At 39.4% G+C, this 21681-nt stretch overlaps 2 protein-coding genes across 6 annotated transcripts in view; one reads left to right on the top strand and one right to left on the bottom strand.

Annotated features, from left to right (window-relative positions):
• Positions 1–14484, bottom strand: part of gdf11 (growth differentiation factor 11) — a 38966-nt gene extending 24482 nt beyond the window's left edge. Inside the window, exons 1-4 of one of the 5 annotated variants that reach the window (XM_088084596.1) lie at positions 12978–14484; positions 12247–12522; positions 10359–10508; positions 7449–7973 (exon numbers count right to left, since the gene is read on the bottom strand). In XM_088084596.1, coding sequence (XP_087940722.1) covers positions 7449–7863 — 415 coding nt within the window. In that variant the 5' untranslated portion in view covers positions 7864–7973; positions 10359–10508; positions 12247–12522; positions 12978–14484. Of the gene's footprint in view, positions 1–7448; positions 10297–10358; positions 10509–12246; positions 12523–12977 lie in introns of those variants that run through there. The other 4 variants (XM_088084603.1, XM_042500381.2, XM_088084612.1 and 1 more) reach the window with 4 other exon arrangements.
• On the top strand, positions 12569–20456 carry LOC121953360 (uncharacterized). Its single transcript, XM_042500412.2, has 6 exons — positions 12569–12705; positions 13001–13075; positions 15193–15231; positions 15483–15644; positions 15812–15895; positions 16912–20456. The coding sequence occupies exons 1-6, from the start codon at positions 12607–12609 to the stop codon at positions 17422–17424; spliced, it is 972 nt and encodes a 323-aa protein (XP_042356346.1). The 5' UTR covers positions 12569–12606; the 3' UTR covers positions 17425–20456.
• Positions 20457–21681: the final 1225 nt, after the last annotated feature.

Below are 21681 nucleotides of genomic sequence, written 5' to 3'. Positions count from 1 at the left end.
ACCCTCGCTCGGGGAAGCATTTTCCGCCACACCGTTTCCTCGAGATTTTCTAAGCAACGTGAGAATATCGCTCCCTTTATGAGCTATCCATCGGTGTTGTGCATAACATAAATCAAACTTGGTTCTTGTCCCTGAAGAACTTCGCCTGTGCATTTTCCATAATGAACTTCCTGGGGTGATATGGGTACGGCAGGCAGAAACACAACCACAGGTGATAAATACAGTGAGAAGCTGCTCTCCTTTGCCACAGAAAAGAGGCTAATTAAATTTTCATGTAGATAATCGTGAGGTAGTCCACTGTTAATTGTGCTTCTCTCCAACACAGTGGCTCCCTCATGGGATCAAGCATTGTGCCCATGCAGCACTTCCTTTGCTTAAACGCCTCTTAGATTTAATGGACTCTTCCATAAACTGATCCTCAGCAGCTCCTCGCACACGACCACACAGAGCCTGAACGCATCCATCAACAATAATCCCCTCAATGATCTCCATTTTATCTTTTCACTCCCCTCCTCCTCCTCCTCCTCCTCCTCACTCATGTCCCTTAATTACTGGTGTGAAGTAATTATTTCCTTTATTAGTGAAACGTAACATCTGTTTCAGGTCTTTTTAATTGTACCTATAAAACCCTTGCATGATTTCTGTCCCTTTAGGATAGGACTGGGCTGCTTGTTGCTCCCTGTGGACTCCCCAGCCCCACCACCCCCCACCCCCTTTCATACAGCATGAGCCGCGGTGCACCTAACTCGATCCCACTCTTTTGAAATCCTTGAAAGAAGCAACAAGGAGCTCACCAGTGCTCAAGCAGAAATCGTTTATTTATTTAATTTTTTTTAAAGAAGAAAACATAAAATATTCTTGCACAGCCATGCCTCCAAACTCACGTCTTACATCCATTCTCCCAACTTCTCAGTGTTGTATTTTTGGTCAAGCGTGCATTAAATACCAAAGCAACATATTCCCAAATGCCAAGAGGAACGGCCGGCTGCAGGGATTGGTACACGGGAGCGTGGGAATAGGGGAAGGAGGGTGGAAGGAGTGAGATTCCTGAGGTCCTGGGGAAATTTTGTCCCTGTATTAATAGACTTTGGTCCCTTTGAAATTTTATTAGCCATAAAGTTGACAGTATGTTGTGCAATTTCTACAGACCTTTCTTTCTTACGTTTTTTTTACTTCTTTTTAAACAAACCGGTCATGCCCCCCGGTGTCCAAACAATTCAACACCAAAGTTTATCTTTCCCCTCGACTGATGCTAGCAACTACACAGGCAGAACAGGTGTCATCGTCAAACTGAGACCTCCATGGAATAAATAAATCTATAAAAACCTCACATAGTCATCAACTTCCAGCAAACACTGGCCACTGAGCTGAAGACAGTCCGACTTCTGCTGTCCTTTTAGCGCTCTCCCTCTTAATTTTTATGGTTCCTGCACCTTCAGGAAATGACCCTTTTATAGGGTCAACACTATAAAAGACTTGTTTTTTTGTGGGAGTGGTAAGTGGATGAATGTGTGTGTGTCAGCATGTGTGTGTGTGTGGTGGGGGATAAGTGTTCAAGTTACTACCGGTTCGTCTTTGCTGCCAAAGAAAGAGACCCGATGAGGTTAATAGTCTCCTCTTCCAATATATCACATAGCTGTGAACTCTGTGACCCTTTTTGTCAATAGGAGAACTTTTCTCTGGAGTGTGTGTGTGACTGTGTGAGTATGTGTGAGTGTGTGTGTATGTGCGCGAGAGCATCCTCAAGTGTCTACACAAGTGTGCACATGTGGAAACTTGTACTTTTGTACCTTTACATGTGTGTAGATGTTCATTTTTCAACACAAGAGTTGTGTAAGCCTGTGCTTGAACTGAATGTGCCTCATCTTAATAGGATTACATAATGACACCAGTATGGCCCTTCCTAATGTTAGCCTTCATGTGATCACGATGAACAAGATAAAATACGCACATAAACTAGTGAAACAAAGTAAAAGTTTCAAAAATAGCAGAGTGGTCATTAGAAATGTTTTAAATGTGATCTTCTTTATGTCTAAACCTCAGTTTCCTCTCCTTTAAAAGCTATGGTCGCAGATAGTCACTGATTTCCTGTTTTGGACTCACTGTGATAATAAAATGTAAACATAAAAAAAATAAAAGCTCAGAGGGAGGGTAAGCGACTGCTGCTCTCTGCAGGGTTCTGTCTCACTGGAAATTCTTAAAATAACTCAAAACCTCTCAAAATGTCACAGCGCAGAACATTACTCAAATGCAGAGATGGAAAAGATAGAAAAAGCTTTTCGCTGACCACTTCAATAAAAGTCATGCTCACTGTATTCCTAGTCCAAAGATGTGCCACTTCTCTTTAAAGAAATACTTCACCTCCTACATTACTATTTGTATATCAACTACTCACCCCATGTTATGATGAATTCATGGAAAAACTTAGTTTTTCTCACATGCATCCACAGTGAACGAAGAATCCTAAAAGGAAGAAAATTCTTGATGAACTGAAGTCATAGCGTCCATGTTCAACAGCAGCTAAACTGTATCAAAACGTCAGTTTACAAACACTCACACAACTTGTGTAGTCTAGTTAAAGTCTCATTTATCCAATCAGCACTTCCCAAACAGACAGCCCTTTCCGACAGGGAACTGAACTGTAAGTGAAACTTAATTCTGCTCTCTTCAAAGCCAGATACTACTGACAAAAACAGTCATTTTACTGCTTTACTCCTGCTGAACGCCAGAGCTGCTCCTCTACCACTACGTTGATCTGGAGTTTGACTGTGTTTTTGTGTGACTTTGTTGAATCTAAACTAAAACCTTTAAAGCACCACAGTCACACAATAACACAAACTAACTGATGGAGGCAGAGGCAAACCAGCAGCCTCTGTGTTCAGTGAGGTAAAATTACTGTTTTTGTCAGTGGAGTCTGGCTTTGAAGAGAGCACAGAGTTTCACGTTTGGTCCCCGTCTGAAAGGGCTGTCTGCTGGAAGCACTGAACACACGACTGTTTAAATGTGACTTACATTAGACTGCACAAGTTGTGTGGTATTTCATACACAGATGTTTTGATATAGTTGTCCGTTATGACTTCAAATCATCTAGAATTTTCTCAGTTTTTGGATTCTTCTTTCATCTTGAGGGCATGTGAGAAAAAAAAAATTCTTGGAGAATTCATCTTCAACAGGGTGAATAATTGATACAAAAATCGTCATTTGAAGGGGTTAAGTATTCCTTTAATCATTTGATGGGTGTGCTCTGGCAGAATAACTTGGCTTTTAGTATTTAATATTGTTGAAGTATTTAATGGAACAGTTGAAAAGTGTTTGGTTTAATTAGCATCAAAACATACATACAGAGACAAAGAGAGAAAGACAGCAGGAGGACGTCACTGATGGAAGGGGAAGGTCTGGTCTCAATGTCTTAGACAGGTGACAAATGGGAGACTAGTGGGGTCAAATCCTCACCCTACCTCAGGCAAAACAGACTGAGCTCCCAAATACACACATTGCATGCATGCTTGCGCACAATTACACACATAAATCAACATACGCCTTAATGCGAATAGATGTGTTAATAAAAATCAACACTCGTTCATGGTGCTGCGCGAGAAAATTACCCTGTTAAACTGCTCCGAACAGACTCATTTTTTATGCATGAACAGCAAGCGGAGCGGTTACCTACACAACACATACGGAGCGAGATGTTTTAGTGCCGCACTATGATATAAATAGCTGTACTTTTCCATGAAATTTCATAGTAATTAGAGACCAGGAAGCATGGACCCTCTCAACCCCCACTGCGGCACCCACGTACCTTGAGTGAATACTAAGAAGCAACTCTGGCACAGGTCCAGTTCAGTATGTACTGTGTGAACCCACATGGCCCATCAAAGGCAGTGTGCACGACCGTGAAAGGGTGATTGGGTTCGAGGTGCGCAGGGAATAGTGTTTGAAGTCCTCCTTCTATCAGAGAGACAGAAAAGGCACTTTTAATCCTGTGGGATCACTAAGGCGCCACAGGCAAAAAGAGATGCACTCATTCTCTCAACTCTTCCATGAGTACCGGAGAAAAAGAAGAGGAAGGAGAGAGGGGGCTAACGGGGAGGAAGGTGGGTGGGGTGGGGGGTGAGGGGGTGGAGAGAAGGAGCAGATGATAAAAACGGCAGCTGACATACAGCGATGAGGAGAACAGAACAGAACAGAACAGGAAGTGCTGTAACATGACAGATACAGAAGTAATGTCAGTCATTAGCTCCTCTGGCGGGCATGCGGGCCGTTAGTAATATGCAATTAGCCAGCGTCATGCATAATAGCCCTTTTTTTCTGGCTTGAGAAGGTATCAAATCACTTTGCTTGGTCTGCGAGCATGATCGTACCGAGGATGGGAAGCAAAAATGCTGATTTTACTTGTAATGCAGAGTTTTCTGTATTTACAAGTTGAGAGAGAATAATCCAATATAACGATTGATGGGCACATCAAAGAGATAACAGCAAGTTATTATGGAAGATCTTTAGTGTCAGCATGCATCACATACATCATTTATGTGTGTTTGTGAGCAAGTAATAAAAACAGAAACAGATAGATAGATAGATAGATAGATAGATAGATAGATAGATAGAAGGATAGATAGATAGATAGATAGAAGTTTGAAGTGCTAACACACTGATTCTTCTGTAAATGTCCTAAAAATAGTTGCCTCATAGAGCAAACAGTTGAAAAATTACAAATCAAATGCTTCAAGATGCCTCCTCAGTTCACCTGGCAGACGTCAGCTGTGCTCTGCTCTGCTCTGCCTTAGGATGAACTGAACTGCATCGCTCACATCAGTCTGGAGCAAAAACCGACTCTCAGAGGAAACTATTCAAAAATCCATTTGGAACAATCTTCTCCCATCACTACAATCAAAATATACATTATCGTTATTCAAAAACGCACTTCAATCGATTCATTTGTAAAGCATTGCACTTTATAAATACAAACCTTTGGTCATTCGTATTTTTTTTTTTTTTTGATCAATTTTGCATTGTGCTTAGTCTTGACATTATGATCAGTTATGCAATCTTTGTTTTTATCTTTTGTTTTTGTGAGTGATTAAAGTTATTTAACAGGGAAAGTATCTCCATAAGCCATTTTTGGTTTTTGACCTCTTGTGCACAAAAGTTTAAACTTTTTAATTTACTTTTCTGTCTTTTCTATACATTTGTGCAAATCAAACTACACTAAACTAAAAAAAAAGTTAAAAGCTTAGATAAAGAGTGATGGTATAGAATGCTGCAGGAATAACATTTTTTGTTGGCCAATGCTTCAGTTAGATTCACCCTGGTTCCTTCGTCAAAAAGCCAATGGTATTTTTCCATTGGATTTTGGATTTATATTTACAGGTTTTGTCCTGCAAGATAATCTTCACTAATGAACACCGCATGCAGGATTTTTAAGGCGTAAATGCAGTAGTCAGAGGTAAAACGCTAATGTTATTCTATAAACGTATTTTACCAGGGTCACATGACTTTGAACGTCACCACCACAACGAGACTGTAAAGTCATGAGCGCTGTGAAGATGTTCTGTGGTCTCATTTAGTCACTTGTTAGTAACCGCCTTTTTTAAGGCAACTTAAAGCTTCAAAGTTCATCAGTGAGGTATTTGCTGGTGTATTTTATGTTGTAGAACAAAATGTGTGAGTCTCTTAAACTTGTCTCTTAACTGTATTTCAGGCTTCTAACCAAAAATCCATTTAAAAACCCCATCGACTTTGAGACGAGGGAACTGGGAGTGCTGAAATGCTAACTCATTTCCAGGATTTTAGGGCTCATTCCTGCAGCACTCTAGGGGACAGGTCAAGTTAAAATTTAGATTACATTTCAACATGTCATGTGATGGTCAATTTGCTGTAATCACAGAGACAGTGGGACTGTCAGGACAGTGCAAAAGGAAAAGTGCATTTCATTACAAGATATTAAAACATAGGCCTATATCTAGCAATGTTTATACAAAAAGTAACTAATGAGAAAAAAGAGACTCTTAAAATCCCAAATAGATGGATAGATGGATAGATAGATAGATAGATAGATAGATAGATAGATAGATAGATAGGTGTAGGTTTGCTTTGAGCATTTGGGGACACATATTTTTTTTAATTTTGTAAAAGTCTTATTGTTTTTATTGGGTGCACCAATGCTCATGTTCTAAATATTTAGGGGGACATGTCCCCAGTGTTTCACGCCAAAATCTACACCTATGCATAGATAGATAGATAGATGGATAGATAGGTAGACAGATATTATAATGAGGAATTAATAATGTCAAACAACACGAGGCCAAAGTCTCCCGCACACAGGCGTATCTTTGTTCACTCGTGGGGTGAAAAAAACCTGATTATTTGGAGTGTGTTTTATCCGCCTTGTGTGGAATATATTACGTGTGTAAATGTTGTTGAACCCCGCGATTCGCCAGGGAAAGGTCACACACTCCCCTCGACCCCGAGTGATTCTCTGTCTTTGTGTACTCGTGGTGAAAAAAAAAACGAGCTGCGCCCATAAACTTCGCATTTAAAAGGCAAGTGCGGCCGAGGGGGGCCGCTGCATGAGGGGAACAATAGCAGCTTTTTGGACACACTTTTTCTCACTGCGATGAACAGCAGGGAAACCGGTAGAGCCTCCTATAAAAGACCGATAGAGCACAGCTGCCAGGGTTCAACAGTAATTTTATAAAATGTCTCCAAGGGGCCTGCCTGCGGTTTATCTGTGGATTTATGGGAAACTATAAGAGGGCGAGCAAATTGTTAGAGGGGCAATAATCAGAGGGCCTCACGGCGCGATCATAACTCCAGAATTTAGGGGGCTTTATGCAAAAGGGAGGCATAAAGGATAAAGTGATGCAAGTGCCAGCTGAATGCTGCATTATCATTAATAATGCACTTGACATTCACACGGGTCTGTCATGCGTTACTGGCACAAAAACATCATCTGAAAGAGGGAAAGTTTGACAGCAGGTGGACTGAGGAGCTAAAATATTATAGGCTACTGCTGCTCCAATAGGACTTATCCCTCCATTATCATCATCATCATCATCATCATCATCATCATCATCATCATCACCACCACCACCACCACCACCACCACCACCATGAAAACAAAAGTCCATTGGGCCATATTGGAGCTGTCTGTTTCAGAGTGACGAGGCTCTTTATGCTCCTGATTATTGATTTATCAGCTTCACGCGTAATCCCTATTTTGACAGCCGTGGCCAGCAGCTGACCGCAGACCATTTGTCTAATATTATCATTCCGCTTCAGACACACACAGTGGACCCCCAATCTGAAAAAGTAGGTTAGGTCACTCACTTGAATGAGCTCCACTGTCCACGCAGCAGGCCCTGAGTCTTGAGCCTGTAACTGCTCCGCAATTACGCGCATGACGCATTTGGAGACAATATTGTTGGGGTTGTAAACTATTTACTCACGCTCAGAGGCCATGGTGATCACGGACTCCGTGGTGGCGTGGTACTCATCCTCCTCCATAAACTCATCCTGGGACGACGCGTCTCCCTGGAAGTCGTGGTGGTCCAGGAGCTGCTGGAGCGGAGGCGCTTTGGGCAGCAGCTGATTGACCACCTCCCGGCTGATGTTGGGCGCCTGCTTCAGACGCAGCTTGCTCAGAATCTGGGACTTGATGGTCTCCAGTCTCAGCACTTTGCTTTGCTCCCTCCAAACGCAGGCGGAGCACTCGTGGGAACCGGCGTCCTCGTCCAGAAGGGACAGCCCGGCATCCGTGGGCGTCTCGCTGGCAGAAGGCAGCAGCAAATTGGGCTCATCGCTCCCCGACTGTCCCAGGGAGACGAGCACCATCAAGCACAGCAAGAAGTTGTACCTCGGCATGTCGACGCGTGGACACCAGGCAACTTTTTTTTCTTTCTTTTTCTTGTCTTTTCACTCGCTTTATCCCGTTATATCCCCTCTCTCGGATGCGCGTCGCTCCTTGCTTTATCCTACAAAAAGCAGGGAATCACTGACATGCATCTAATCCAACAAGCGAAGTTGCTTTTTTTTTGCAAGAGATTTTGCAATAAATTAAAAAAAAGTACGTCCTGTGTGTCTCGGTTCAGGCTGCCTTTGATTGAAAGTGAGCAAATTATCTATCTGATGCATGCATAGCCCGCTCACGTGTACTATAATGGTTGTTTTGGGGTTCTTCTGTACAATTTAGTCCATGGAGGTGTGTGAATGTTCAGAGGTGTCACTGAAAAATGTGCAAGTGCGGTCAAAAAGGGGCTCTTTATATATCTCAGCTGCCCGGTGTCGTAATCCGTCTCCATTGGCTAAGATTGCAACAAAAGGCTTTTAGGTCTGTCACCAAGTCAAGAGGGACAGAGCGAAGGGAGGGTGCACGCACTGTTATGAGAGTATAAATGTTTTTACAGTGCACACACAATGTCTCGCATTAGAGATATTGCCCAATTAGGTTATTATGATGATGACATAAACTATGGCTCATTGCGCCTGTTGTTACAGCCTAAATGGTTTATTATGGTGTAAAAATGACCAAAAACAGCTTCATGGATTCCTCCCGAATTCTCTTCATCATCTCCAAAATTACACACAAATGAGTGCGTTTTAGTAAGAAACACACTGATGAGGAGTCTTTGTGTTAGATGGTTAGATGCAGATTATTTAGAAGTTGCACGAGCTCGCCCGATGCAGAGCTCTCCAAACTGAGCGTCAAAGTATCTGTGTATACCAGTAAAGTAATAACTGGCCTTTCCATTTCAAAATCAATTGCTTTAATATGCACAATTATGATTTTTAAAAGATTAATGAAAGCTTTATGTTTAACAGCCTTTATTAATAGACTGGTTGAAGTTATGCAGTAGCAGGTCTGCACAGATTTTATGATGTATGAGCCTACTTGAAATTTAATTTTCACCATTCAGCGTATTGGTACAAGCTTTATAGAAATGTCACTTTTTTTCCCTTGTTTCCTTATGGATCACTGTGGATTGTAGAATTACAAGTCCTATGTATGAGACATTTGATCTATAAACCGGCAATATATCAAAATACCATCTGATCAAAATATAGACAACTACAAACCATTGAGAGATGCTGCAATCATGACTGCACACGTGCTTAATAAAAGTTGTGATATTTCTGCAACTGATTTCTTTATGTACAAATTGTACCTCCCAGAGCAACGAGTCTCTCGGTGAACTATCACTGACCCACTAGTGTCATCTGCTGGAGGAGAACACAGCTGCAGCCTGTTTCAGGCAGGCTACTACTATCTGTGTGTGCTGCCTCTTTCATAGTCGGACTGTGGTACTTACATTGTGAAGCAGGGTCCTGTAGTTCATTTAGTTTGGCATTTAGCAGTATTAAGTCATTATTGTTCAAATACTGTTAATAAATCATCAAAACATAATTATATTGGTTTAGTGAGGAATAGGAATAGGATAAGACTTTCATTATTGTAGGGGAGCATATATAAAGTAATTTGTCCCAATTTAACCAGCGAGAAAATTAAAGTGATTTATATATTAATACATCAGTAATAACAATTCAATAATACAACATACATTATTGTGAAACTGGCCAATCAGCATAATGAGTACTTTTGCTTCTGGCAGTTAAAGTATTTTGATGCAAGTGCTTGTACTTTTACTTGCGTACAATTTTGAAAGCAGGAATTTCACTTGCAACAGATTAATTGTACATTGTGGTATCGAATTTTTCATCTAACTATTAACAAGAAAGTTAATGCCAAAATGGTAAATTGACTATACTTGTATCCTTCCTAGTCTTTTGACCACTCAAAGCATTTTCTTTGTTTTTTTTACACTATATGCCACATTCACCCATTCACACACTGGTGTGCTGAGGCTACCGTACATGGTGCCACCTGCTAATCCCACACATACACACACTGATGGCACAGCAAAGGGAGCAATTTGGGGTTCGGTATCATGGACTGGGGGAGCTGGGGATCGAACCGGCAACCTTGCAATTTGTGGACGACCCACTCTACCTCTGAGCCACAGCTCCCCACAAATGCTGAACCATTGCTTTATGCTACACATTAATCAGACAAAAAAAAATGACACTTGCAAGAAGGCTGCAGGCAGAAAATCCTGGGGTTGGTAAGACAGACTAACTTTGGGCTTTTTTCCCCGAGGTGTCATTCAGTGCATTCTCATCCCAGAGCACCTGATCCACACCATAAAAATAGGCATGCTCATCTATTCAAGTTCTGACTTTAGATGACAAAGAAATGGCACTAATTTGTCTTGATTTGCATTATACATGCTTAGCATCAAATATGGTATGTTTCTTACATAAAATGTTATGTTCTGTATGAATATGGGACCAAAAATACTCACCAAAGTCTCATCAGCATGAAAACTCTTGAGTCTGTGGCACCAAGACCTTCTTTCCAGAAAGGAAGCCTCATTTTTGAGGCTTCAATCCAACCCACTGATGCTGAGCTTTTGTCCATGATGATTATCAAGAAACTCAGTGTGCTGAGGATGCTGAGGAACAAGGAGAGAGCTATAAAGCAGTTCATACACTCCTTATATGATTAAACTCAATCAAACTGACAGCCTTTAAGTCGATGTCTACATTGTGAGCCACCTCATTCAATGTCTTTTTTTTCCACTGAAGTCATATTGACACATCACAGTAAAGAACAGCCGATGCAACCCATAAATCAGTTATAGTGATAATCTATTAATAAGGAAAGAAAAAAAAGTGCAATTTGCTAGATTGATAAAAGATACAGACATTTTGAGTCAGTCTGAGGGGTGACTTGTATTATTTGATTTGATTTCATAAACACCTTTAACTTTATATAATTTTTGTTTTAATAAAAAAAAAGAACTTGGCAGTGATAACGTACCTTGTGGACCGATCACATAATGTTTCACAAGGTACAATGTAGTTTTGCATTGAAAATGTTGTCAGTGGAATCAGGCCAACCCACCTGCACCCCAGAAAGCTTTCCACCTTATCCCCCCTTGTGGACGGCCCTGAGTGAAATATCATATATCACTGCTTAATAAATTCATGTTTAGAAGTAAGATAAAATGACAGTATCACATAGTATGTGTTTTTTTGTATCTGCTTGTTTCATCTCTTTTTCAAAATGGTGCTAAAATTGAATGAAATACAAACCCCAGAGGTCTCATTTTACTGTATATTGTCACCTTTACATCACATAAATAAACATTACTGTGGGATATAGAAATTTCCTCCAAACTCGCCCTAATTGTGCACCTTAATGACATATGGCCAGTGACATAAGCTATCAAAAGTCATTAAGGTGCAGTGCATAGATATGAGTGCAGCTATAAAATTTAACACTCTTTTCTGTGGTACTGCACTGTAAAAATAAACACTTTTTTTAACTTTAAAAACTTAAGTGTCCAGGCTGCCTTAAAATTTAGAGATCGACTGGTATTTGTTTTTCAGGGCTGATACCGATTATAAGTCATAATGAGACTGGTAACCAATATTTGAAACCAATATGCATTTAAAATAAAAATGAAAATATTTCTGTCTATATTTAGAATTTGGAATATAACAAACTCCGACATAAAAAGTTTGTTTAAACGCCTTTAGCAAATGTTTAATCAAAACTGAAAAGTTCAACATCACATACAGCAAGTTCCCAGCAACTTTTTTTTTTTTTTTTTTTTAAATAAAGTCAAGTTAATATTTAAATAAAAAATGAATAAACAAAAATAGCTCCCTGAGGTCTTACAAAGTAAAACAGTGTAAAATTTTGTAACTTTCTTTGCACTTTTTAATTAATTCATTTCACTATTTCATTATTAAAATAAAATGCGGACACAGACAATCAGCAAAATGAAAAATATCAGCCCCAATAATTAGCCAGGCCAATAATCTGTTGACCCCGTTAAAATTTTGAGTTGACTGAATTTGAAATGACAAGTTGAGGTAATTTTGTAATGACTGAACTTGTCTTCCCAAATTCAGTCAACTTTTTTTTTTTTTTTTTTTTTTTACAAATTAAAGCAGCTTGGACACCCACTTTTTAAAGTAAAAATAAAATTGTTTATTTTTACAGTGCAACTGCAGCAAAACAATTACCCTCGGGGTGAATGAAGTTCGTATCTTTTCTGACGTGTTTTCACCTCAGCCTTCGATATAATCTGGGTTACCATCTTTCCCTACACTTCTGTCATCTAGGCCTAGCTACTTCACCCTCTCACAAAACACAGAAACCGCAAAAAACATTAAGCTCACCTTTAAGTACTTTGTGTCATTGATGAGTTTGGGGACCTGACACTCGCCATGGTGCTTATCAGAACCAAACAGTTCACTTTTGAACTTCCAACAGTTGCAAAAAGTGCTCCTCTCTCCTGTGAGGGGCCATGAGTGCATACATCCATGCTCGGGGCTGATCTTTGACTCCTGTGTAGGCGGAGTGAGGGCGGTGTTAGACGGTTTGGCCCCCGTGGCTCTCCGTAGATCACGGCCTGGGCGTCGGCAGTTCACTCACAGCTGCTCCTGCGTAGGAAACTCAGCACCAAACACCTCTTCACCTCACACAGAGCTCGGAGGTGTCTCTTACATAAACAAAAACTTAATATAAATCCTAAAAAAATGCACTCAGTCACGCTGGACAGCAGTGGTTCACCAAAGAAGCGGACGTTATCTCGGGGGCTGAGTGAGGATGAGTCTCTGCGCAGCATTATAAAGGAGGTGAGCTCAGAAATCACGCCGTCATTACCGACTGTTTGTTTACAGCTAAGCTTGCCCTGCCTCTTGTAGTACTTGGTCGTTTTCAACATTTAACGTTAGTAATGCAGTCGGTGTGAATTCCGGCTGTTTTGTTAACCGTTTAACACCGACTAACGGCTCACGTGAACCGTGAGACTCGTTTTCTTCAGGCCGGTAGCTTCAGTTCACTTCCTCATCGTAAGCTAACGTTAGCTTGTTTGTTTCTAACTGTGATGCGAGGCTGTTTTTCTTACCTGATGTTTTGTCTCTGTCACAGACCGAGAGTTCATCCAGGCGTCTGACACGAAGCGACAGCCGAGGAGGCACCCTGAAGAGGACAAGTGACAGTCAGGTAGGAGCCAGACAGCACGAACAGGAGCCAGGGGGGGACAGAGTAATCAAGACACCTGTATCGATCTCTAGCTAATCAAATATTTCTACGGTCCCGCATGTCTCCTCTTTATCTGCGTCATTATCATTGCGATGTGATGATAATGCATAAGCAGTAGTCGTACTAACATATTTACTAAGGTAACACTGACGTACTGTGCATGAGTTTTGACGCATTTGTGTTTGAGTATTTCTATTTTGAAATAGTACTTTTAACGCCACTATATAAAACTGACAGCTACAGTTAGATTGAGGTGTTACATAAAGACACATAGCATAAGCTTATATAACACACTTTAATGTAACACGTTTAACCCGTTATTGCCAATCTGTATAGCTTGCGATTCCTTTAAAAACAAGCAGTCTAGCTGTTACAGGTTCACTTAAAGTGGTTTCATATCAAATAGTTTGAATATTGCTTGAGGCAAAGAAGACTAAATGTACAGTATGTCACAAAAAACAAAGCTTGTAGAGCTTCAAAAGTGAAATACTTAGATATTCTTGTGTCTGTATTGATAATCCAATAATGTCATATGTCATAATATATTGGTTACATGGAACCTTTTTTCTGCTGAATGATTAATTTTACTTTTGATACTTGCAATACATTTTTGGTGACAGTACTTCTGCATTTTTACATAAGTATAATTAAAAGGAAGTTCTTAGTAGTGTGGAACCATTTTAAATTGTTGTATTGGTACTTTCTGAATACATCTTCCTGCACTTAAAGACACATAAACTCGAGCTTGGTTCATATATATAGTTTCATATCTGTTTGGTGTCTCATGTCACAAAAGCTGTTTATTTACACAAAATCAAAACTTACATTCAGTCAACTTGTTGGGACAAAGTGTTTCTGTGAGGATGCTGGATCAGAAGCATGACAATAGGTTGCCTGTCCTTGTGTATGTTTTATAATTTAATGCTAAATTTTGTTTGCTATTATTTTCTGTTTCATAAATTTACCATTACTTACATGAAAATGTCAGATCTTTGTGTTGCACCAAATTCTATAATATTTCATGACAGGATTAGAAATGTCAGCTATGTTGCCACAGCAAATGTTTTTTATCGTACTTAATCGCACGCTGTGTTTTGAAAGCGGCTATCAAACATAGTGCAGAACAGTATTCAGATAAGGTCACAAGTTTTGAAGGTTTAATTTTGGAGTATCAAAGTCTGTGACTTTCAGTTGAAGTGTTGGTCTTCAGACACAATGTAGTTTTTGATACCACAGTTATTAAAAGTTTGACTCTATCTTTATACCATGGAGGCACTTTTTTCAGTAACAGCTGTTATCATAACTAAGTATGTTATAAGGTGTGATTAAAAACATTTGCAGGTGTAGTATAGTTGGGATTTGTGATAGGGTCACAGAATGTGGTGCAACACCACTTATAAAGGTTTACAGTGAAAAATAAAAGGTTTTTAAACTTGTCATAGTTTGAAAAGTGTGTATGTTACATATAACATCAATGATAACTATGTTAATGTAAAGTGTTCCAATAAGTCAGGACAGTGTGACGGTGAGCCAACATGCACAATACCAGGACTCTGAGAGTGAAGCAGTTAAATCATGTGAAGCCATCGTGTTTTTCTTCCTGTGACATGTCAAAATGTCTTCAGTGAAAAGAAAAGACATCAAACCACCAGCTATTGTCAACGATGTCATCGGTAGTAGAAAAGGGGTATCTTAGTAATAGAAACAAACTACTAACATTAATTGAAGCTGGAAAAAACTTTTCAGTTTTTTACTTTTTTTGGACATGTTTTGACACATTTAGAATGTAAATAAAATGTTGTATCACAATATCAGCAGTCATTTTCCTGCAATGGCTCCAACACATCCATTACCATAATCCTGCAACACACAGGACTTTATTTACATAACTTAAACTGTGAATTAACTTAATGGTAATCTTGAATGCTATAATTTGCTTGTAATGTATTGTGCAAGTCATGTTATAGTTACATAGCTGTTTAAGACATGCTTGTCTTTGTTTAACTCAATTTAAAAGACTCTAGTATTATTTACAAATGAACTTTTTTTTTATTTCAAAATTGTTTTTCTCCTTTCAGCCTTCAGACCAGGACCTTCTCATGGGACTTCCAGAAATGGTGAGTTTTTCTTACTGTTTTTCTAATTATGATGATTATTACTATGTAAAGTCTTGTTCACTGTTCTGTCAGATCTGATAGATCGTGTGAGTGTGATGCATATTCCCATACATATGGAGGAATTGTCGTGCTTCCAGATAAGTCCTCCCACTGATGCCTCTGAGAGCTTACTGAACACTCTGCCTCCCACAGACCGGCATGCGTTCCTCTAAAGTTGCCCACACTGATTTGTAATTGTGTTTGTGGTGTAGCTGGAGCTGCAGGCCAGCTATGACGAGGTGGTGCAGGAGCTGCGTGGGCTGGAGGTCGAGCGAGAGGCTCTGTTGTTCCAGGTGGACGTCCTGCAGGACACACTGGAGGGTGTAGAGGAGCTGCTGGCTGAGGCCCAGAGGGAAGCTGGACAGGCTAGTTTGGTACGTCGAGGCCTCACCAACACCAAAAACACCACTTACATTTACTTAAACGCTTTACGCAGTAACATATTCACATCTTGTAGTCTTAATCCTCTCTAATGAGATGTTTTTGGTCCATGTTGTAATGAAGTGTGACACTAACAAGCTGTTTTTCTCTGCATTTTTAGGAACTGGAACGAGAGAGGGAGGCCAAGAGTAAACTGGAGAGCATGGTCTGCTCTCTGATGCAAGAGGTGGAGAGATTAAGAGAGGTAATGTGACAATTAACATTACGTAACAGTGGAGAGAGAAACGTTTTTTGAATCATTATATAAAGATGTAAAATCCTATGGAACCTGTTATGTAACAGTTCGCCAGGAGCAGGATCACTTATTGTTCAGTGTGAATAATGGAGATTGTGCATGTTTTGTTTACCTGGATATCAAAGTTAATCTGAACGCTTCTCTGCCACCTCATACTTATTTGTATCTATTTTACTGGTTGTGGCAGGATGACATGTACTCTTACGTTACACTCGATGGTAAAGGGAAGCAAGTTTATAAGCACTTCACTACCTATACAGTATCAAATGAATATTTAATGTAAAAACACACAAGTTATAGTATTGAAAAAGTACCATGTAGCTTTATTTATATGGTTTCAATGTCTTTTCACTGAAAGACATTTAGTCTTTTCCTTGAAATTTCCAGAAGGAATCCCAACAAATATGATAAAATAACAATGAATATTATAAATTCAGTGTTTGTTATTTCACAATACGTTTTCAGTGGCTGTTAAATTTCACAATCCTGTTTTAGGTTGCTCATAGAATTAAATCTTTCGTGGCTTTTCTTTGCTTCCATCTTGCGATGGGATCACTCCCGCCGCGATACAGTGATCCCCATGAAGTAGGGACTAGTGGCTCCTACTCGACTTCCTACCAGTCTGCTTTTGCCCCCCTTGCTCAGACCCATTCTCAAACTTGGCCTCATTTTGGTCTCAACTACACACCTGTTAAGTTTCAAGGCTGCATTTTGCACTGTTGTGGCACTATCACATCAACAAAATCTGTCCACAGACAGATGAAAGATACTTAAAACAGCTCATGTGGTAGTTGCTGCTACATCTGCTGTCAGCAGGACCAAGTTTAGCAATGATGACACACACAGACTCACAATGTGAGAACAATATCAGCTGTCGTGATGTTATCGCGGCTGGTAATAACAACATAGCAAATGCACTTATGTTTTGTTTGAACTTGAACGGACAATTGAATTTCTCTTCACAGGAGAGGAATAATACACCATCTGCTCCAGCTAACACTCATGGAGGTGCAGACGAGGGAACAAAACAAGGACACCGATTGAAAAATGATGCAATTGATTTGATGACAGAGTCCTCGCTGTGTGACCCTCGCAGCAGTGAAAGCAGAGGCAGAGCAGAGGAAGTGGGACTGAGTGAAGGGGCAGATGATGACGGGAACGCCCTGTCCAAGCTGAGGAAGATGGTCAATAGGCCCCTGAGCCACATGCCCACTCTTGCTGTGGACAACCCATTCTCTGAGGACGGGATCCTGCAGAGGCCTTACGAAAACGATATCCAGGACGGACGAGACGACTCAGACAGCATAAGTGCCTACGAGGACGCATCTGCTGAGACTCCAGAGCAGGACAGGGTGTTTCCAGGTGAAGGGGACACTATAGAGCTTCCTGAAGATTCAGAGAAAAGTCCAAACAACGGTCTGGTCAATGATGCGGAGACCCAGGACCCCAAGAACCCCGACGGTTGTGTTGTGTCTTAATCTCTTTTATCTTCTACTGGACAAAAGGTGAACGATTATTGATAATTTGGTGTAATTCAATAGCTATTTGATTTGCAGTTTACACACATCTGATATTTATGTTGTTAGAAAATTCAAAGTCCAACAATCACATTTAAAGTTGTAATTAGAGCTCCAGTAAGTAGTCGATTGAAAGAAAATTGGTTTGCAGCTATTTTGACAATTAATCGTTTTGGTGATTTCTAAAAAAAAACATGCCAAACAGCTGCTGGCTTTAGCTTCTCAGATGTGAGGATTGGCTGCTCTTCTTTGTCATAATTATATAGTTAGAGAAATATTATTGGGATTTGGACCACTGGTGGGAATTTGAAGACCCCACTTTAGGGAAATTATAATGCAAATTTATTTACTATTTTTGACATTTTATAACTTAACAATTAATCTGTAGCTTAATTGATAATGACAGTAATGGTTAGTCGCAGCCTGAGTTGTAATACACTGAAGTAGGATTTTAAGTTTCAGTTTTAAATTCACAGCAAGGGAACTCAGTCAGCATCCAGGTGGTTTACTAGCTGAAATTCCACTAATGACTACTTAATATTATTTGCCAATACTTTCTTTTTAATATCCGTCTGAACGTCTTTTTATGAAATTTGTGGACAGACATGGAAAATAGTCCATGCTGCTTTGACTGTTTACCTCTTTAATCTTTTAATAAGGTTTGTTTGTGTAGTAACAGCTGCCAGGACACACATCAGGATTTACCTGTCGGCAAAATATGGTGAGCTCTGTAAGTGTCCGGACAGGGACTGTTGATGTTTTGTTTTTGGGAGAGGCAGTCTGAACATTTCAGACACAGAGCTGTGAAATGCATATATAGCTATTCTTTGTGGCAGCTCTCAGCTGCTGTAGAGCTCACTGTACAGAAGGTTTAGGAGATTTTTGACATTGGTTTTTGGAAGGTCAGCTACAGGTAATCAAAGGCAGTTGTTTGAAAGCTTATGGGATACAGATTTTTTTAAGTAAGGGAAAATGCCATCAATTTGCTGCCTTGCTGATCTTTACAAGAATTATTTTTATATCTTTCATATTTGTCCCCTTTTCCTGTTTTTTTTATGTTGAATTTAGGGAAATTAATTTGGCTGCATTTGCACTTTGAAAGTTCTTGTATCGTGGAAAAAAAATTGTTCTCTTACATTGGAAACAACATTCCCTTTAAGGGACAGTTCACGTCGAAATCAAAAATACATATTTTCCTCTTACCTGTAGTGCCATTCATCAGTCTAGATAGTTTTGATATGAGTGACTGAGTGTTGGCGATATCAGCCATAGAGATGTCTGCCTTATCTCCAATATTTTAGAACAAGATGACACTCAGCTCATGGTGTTCAAAGCACCAAAAAATACATTTTAAAAACTCAACAGTCATCCACAGACCTTTTTGCGAGCGTTTTCTCTCTACCGACCTACACCGACACAGGCATTACCACACAAAAGGAAGCAAACATTTTCCGTCTATGAAGAGGTGCACAATTCCTTCTGCGTAGTGATACAGTTTGTGGGTGTAGCTCAGTAGAAAGAAAATAGTTCCTACATGATACTGTTCACAACGCCAAAATAATCTAGACTGATAAACAGCACTATAGGTAAGAGATAAAATATGTATTTTGATTTTGGGGTAAACTGTCTCTTCAGAACCAAACACGTCAGTGTGAGGTGATCAGCTGACCCGCTGCAGGCTGCATTCTCTCTGCCTCTCTGGTAAAACTGTACGTTTGCACAATTATAGTGAAACTTGCTGAAATTAGTCTTTTTGGAATGTCTCCGATTGCTGTAAACACTTTGTATTTAATCACATTTTCTATGGTTGTTTTCTACTATGTTACATTTCTTTTATGCTTGAGGCAAGAATAGACCATCTCACCTCATTTGTGATCGTTTGCATGAGCATCTAAGAATGTATTTCCAAATTGCACATGAATTGATCTTTGTCATATATTAGTACTTTTGCACGCAGTACACATATTAAATAATACTTTGATCTAAGGTAATTACTGCGACAATTGGTGTTTTAAAGGGATTTTATTTAATTTTTTTTCATATAATGTATCATTCTGTCATTTCCTGGGTCTTAAATCGGCAACTAACTAATGTGACACTAACATTTTTCAAATGAAAATCACAGTTTTGATATCTGATTCTGTTAAACAAAAATCAAAAGTGGAACAATATGAATACATTAATGGAAATGTAAAAATAGGTAGAATGTTTGCAGTTGCTGCATAAAGCTACTTATCATTGTAGGTGTAAGGCAGTGTGTTAATGTTTGTATTGACTCATTTGCCTTTCATACTTTTATCACACAGTCCTATTTCAAATAATGCTGGTTCACATGCTGATACTTGATTACCTATTGTGTTGGCTGCCATGAAGCTCAAATGGCTCTGATTATTATTATTTTTTTCCATAAAATGAGCCGGCAGGAGGCTACTGTTACTCTAGCGCTGTTACTGTAGTACTGGTAGAACTATTACTGTAGTACTGTCACTGTAGTGCCACTGTGGTCAGTTCTTAAGCAATCATTTGCAACCAATGCTGGTCAGATGTTTCTCCACAAATATCCACAATCACTGTTTGTCATCAACATTTCAGTTTATTTTCCTGTCAGGTCAAATGATTTGGTTTGCTGTAATAAACCAATACAGTTACATTACTCTGACTTTAAATGTTTAACTGATCAAAGATCATGTTTCAACTTTGAAACCTTCATTTCGTAACATGATTGGCGCTGTTTAGCATTTTGGGCACACAGCAGTGACTGTTTGTCAGTATATCAAGTAGTCAAATGGTTTTCGTGTTTCATTTTCCACAGCAATGCAAAAAATATGTTCTTACTGTAATTTGTTTAATGGGGTAGGTACTTTTCACTTGTCCTGAGCTTTGTATTACATGTTCAGATGTAACAGTAAATTACATAGATTTATACTTGTAAGGGAAAATACATTCCAGACATATCAAAATAAAAAGAATAAATGAAAAAATGCTGATGCTGATTGGTCCGCTGTTGTGACTTGTATTAAAAATATCCATTATAAGCATCATAAGAAGCTTAGTATGAATGCCATAACATCTGTTTTTTAAACTTAGAAGCAGAGATTTAGATACTTGTGAAGCTAAAAAAAAATCAAACCTATTTTGGCGGTGCTTAAAAAGAAACTCATGTAACTAAAGGGATGGAAACGGATGGTAATCTCTTTCTGTGAAACCCAAAATACTATAACAGAAAAACAGAGAAATCCACTACTAATAGTACTGCACTCTGTGCTCCTGCCAGTTTGTGAAGCAGGAACTTTAGCTGTCAATGTTTTTTTTAATAAAAACATGTTGTAACAGCATTTGCCCAACAGATGGCACAATAGCTATACCTACATTTGATTTTGTGTTCAGGAGTGAACTCAGTTAATAAAAAGTTGTGTTTTTTGATACATTAAACACATTTTACATTGCAACCCCAACTTTAGCTGTTCGTAATGATCTGGTTATTGCAGCTATTTTAAATGTGTGTTCTTTATATGATAATAATAATAATTACTATTATAATAAATGTTCATTTATCATATGAAGCCTTTTCATCAGGACTGAAATTCTCCACAGGAAATTCAGTTCAGGTCAGCTTTATAGCCCAATATTTCAAATCACAATTTGCCTTAAGGGTCTGGGCAGCACATGAAACAATCTGCCCTTAGACCCTTGTAGCAGATAAAACTCCCCCCAAGATCCTTTAACAGGAAAACAAAATAGAAGAAACCTCAAGAGGAGCAACAGAAGAGGGATCCCTCTCCCAAGATAAACATGCAATAGATGTGTACAGAAAGGACCAGTATACTACATACTAAGACTTTGCAAAGTGATCGTATATGCGCTGACTCTGTCACTGGGAGGTGGAGGAGATGGTGGATGGTGTCACCCAGGTGTAGCAGCTGCCAAGCTGCAGACCACTATTCGAGACCAACAAACAAGTTGCTTTTTAAAAGGTTATCTCTGCATTTCCAGCTGGAATTGTGTCACCAAAACTGGTTGAGACATCAACTGTTCTCCAGCTGTGATTGTAACACTAAAACAGTGATTTTAAGCCCAAACACAATCTTTTCTAAACCACATCCAAGTGTTTTCTATGCCTAAATAAGTATATACAAATGCAATGTATCCGTGTTTTGCAAAAATTTCAAGTCAGATGGGTTAAAAGAGAATAGACTACACAAACACACAAGAGGCAGA

This window comes from Plectropomus leopardus, chromosome 2 (assembly GCF_026936395.1).
Source record: "Plectropomus leopardus strain MGB_pleo_1.0 chromosome 2, ASM2693639v1, whole genome shotgun sequence".
Classification (NCBI taxonomy): domain Eukaryota; kingdom Metazoa; phylum Chordata; class Actinopteri; order Perciformes; family Serranidae; genus Plectropomus; species Plectropomus leopardus.
The sequence above is the reverse complement of the archived record's forward strand: the minus strand, read 5'-3'. Positions and strand labels throughout refer to the sequence as shown.

Coding starts and splice junctions, on each gene's coding strand:
- LOC121953360 (XM_042500412.2), top strand. CDS start 12,607: ATGCACTCAGTCACGCTGGACAGCAGTGGTTCACCAAAGAAGCGGACG. Junction 15,232..15,482: donor TCATGGGACTTCCAGAAATG/GTGAGTTTTTCT, acceptor TTTGTGGTGTAG/CTGGAGCTGCAGGCCAGCTA. Junction 15,896..16,911: donor AGGTGGAGAGATTAAGAGAG/GTAATGTGACAA, acceptor TTCTCTTCACAG/GAGAGGAATAATACACCATC.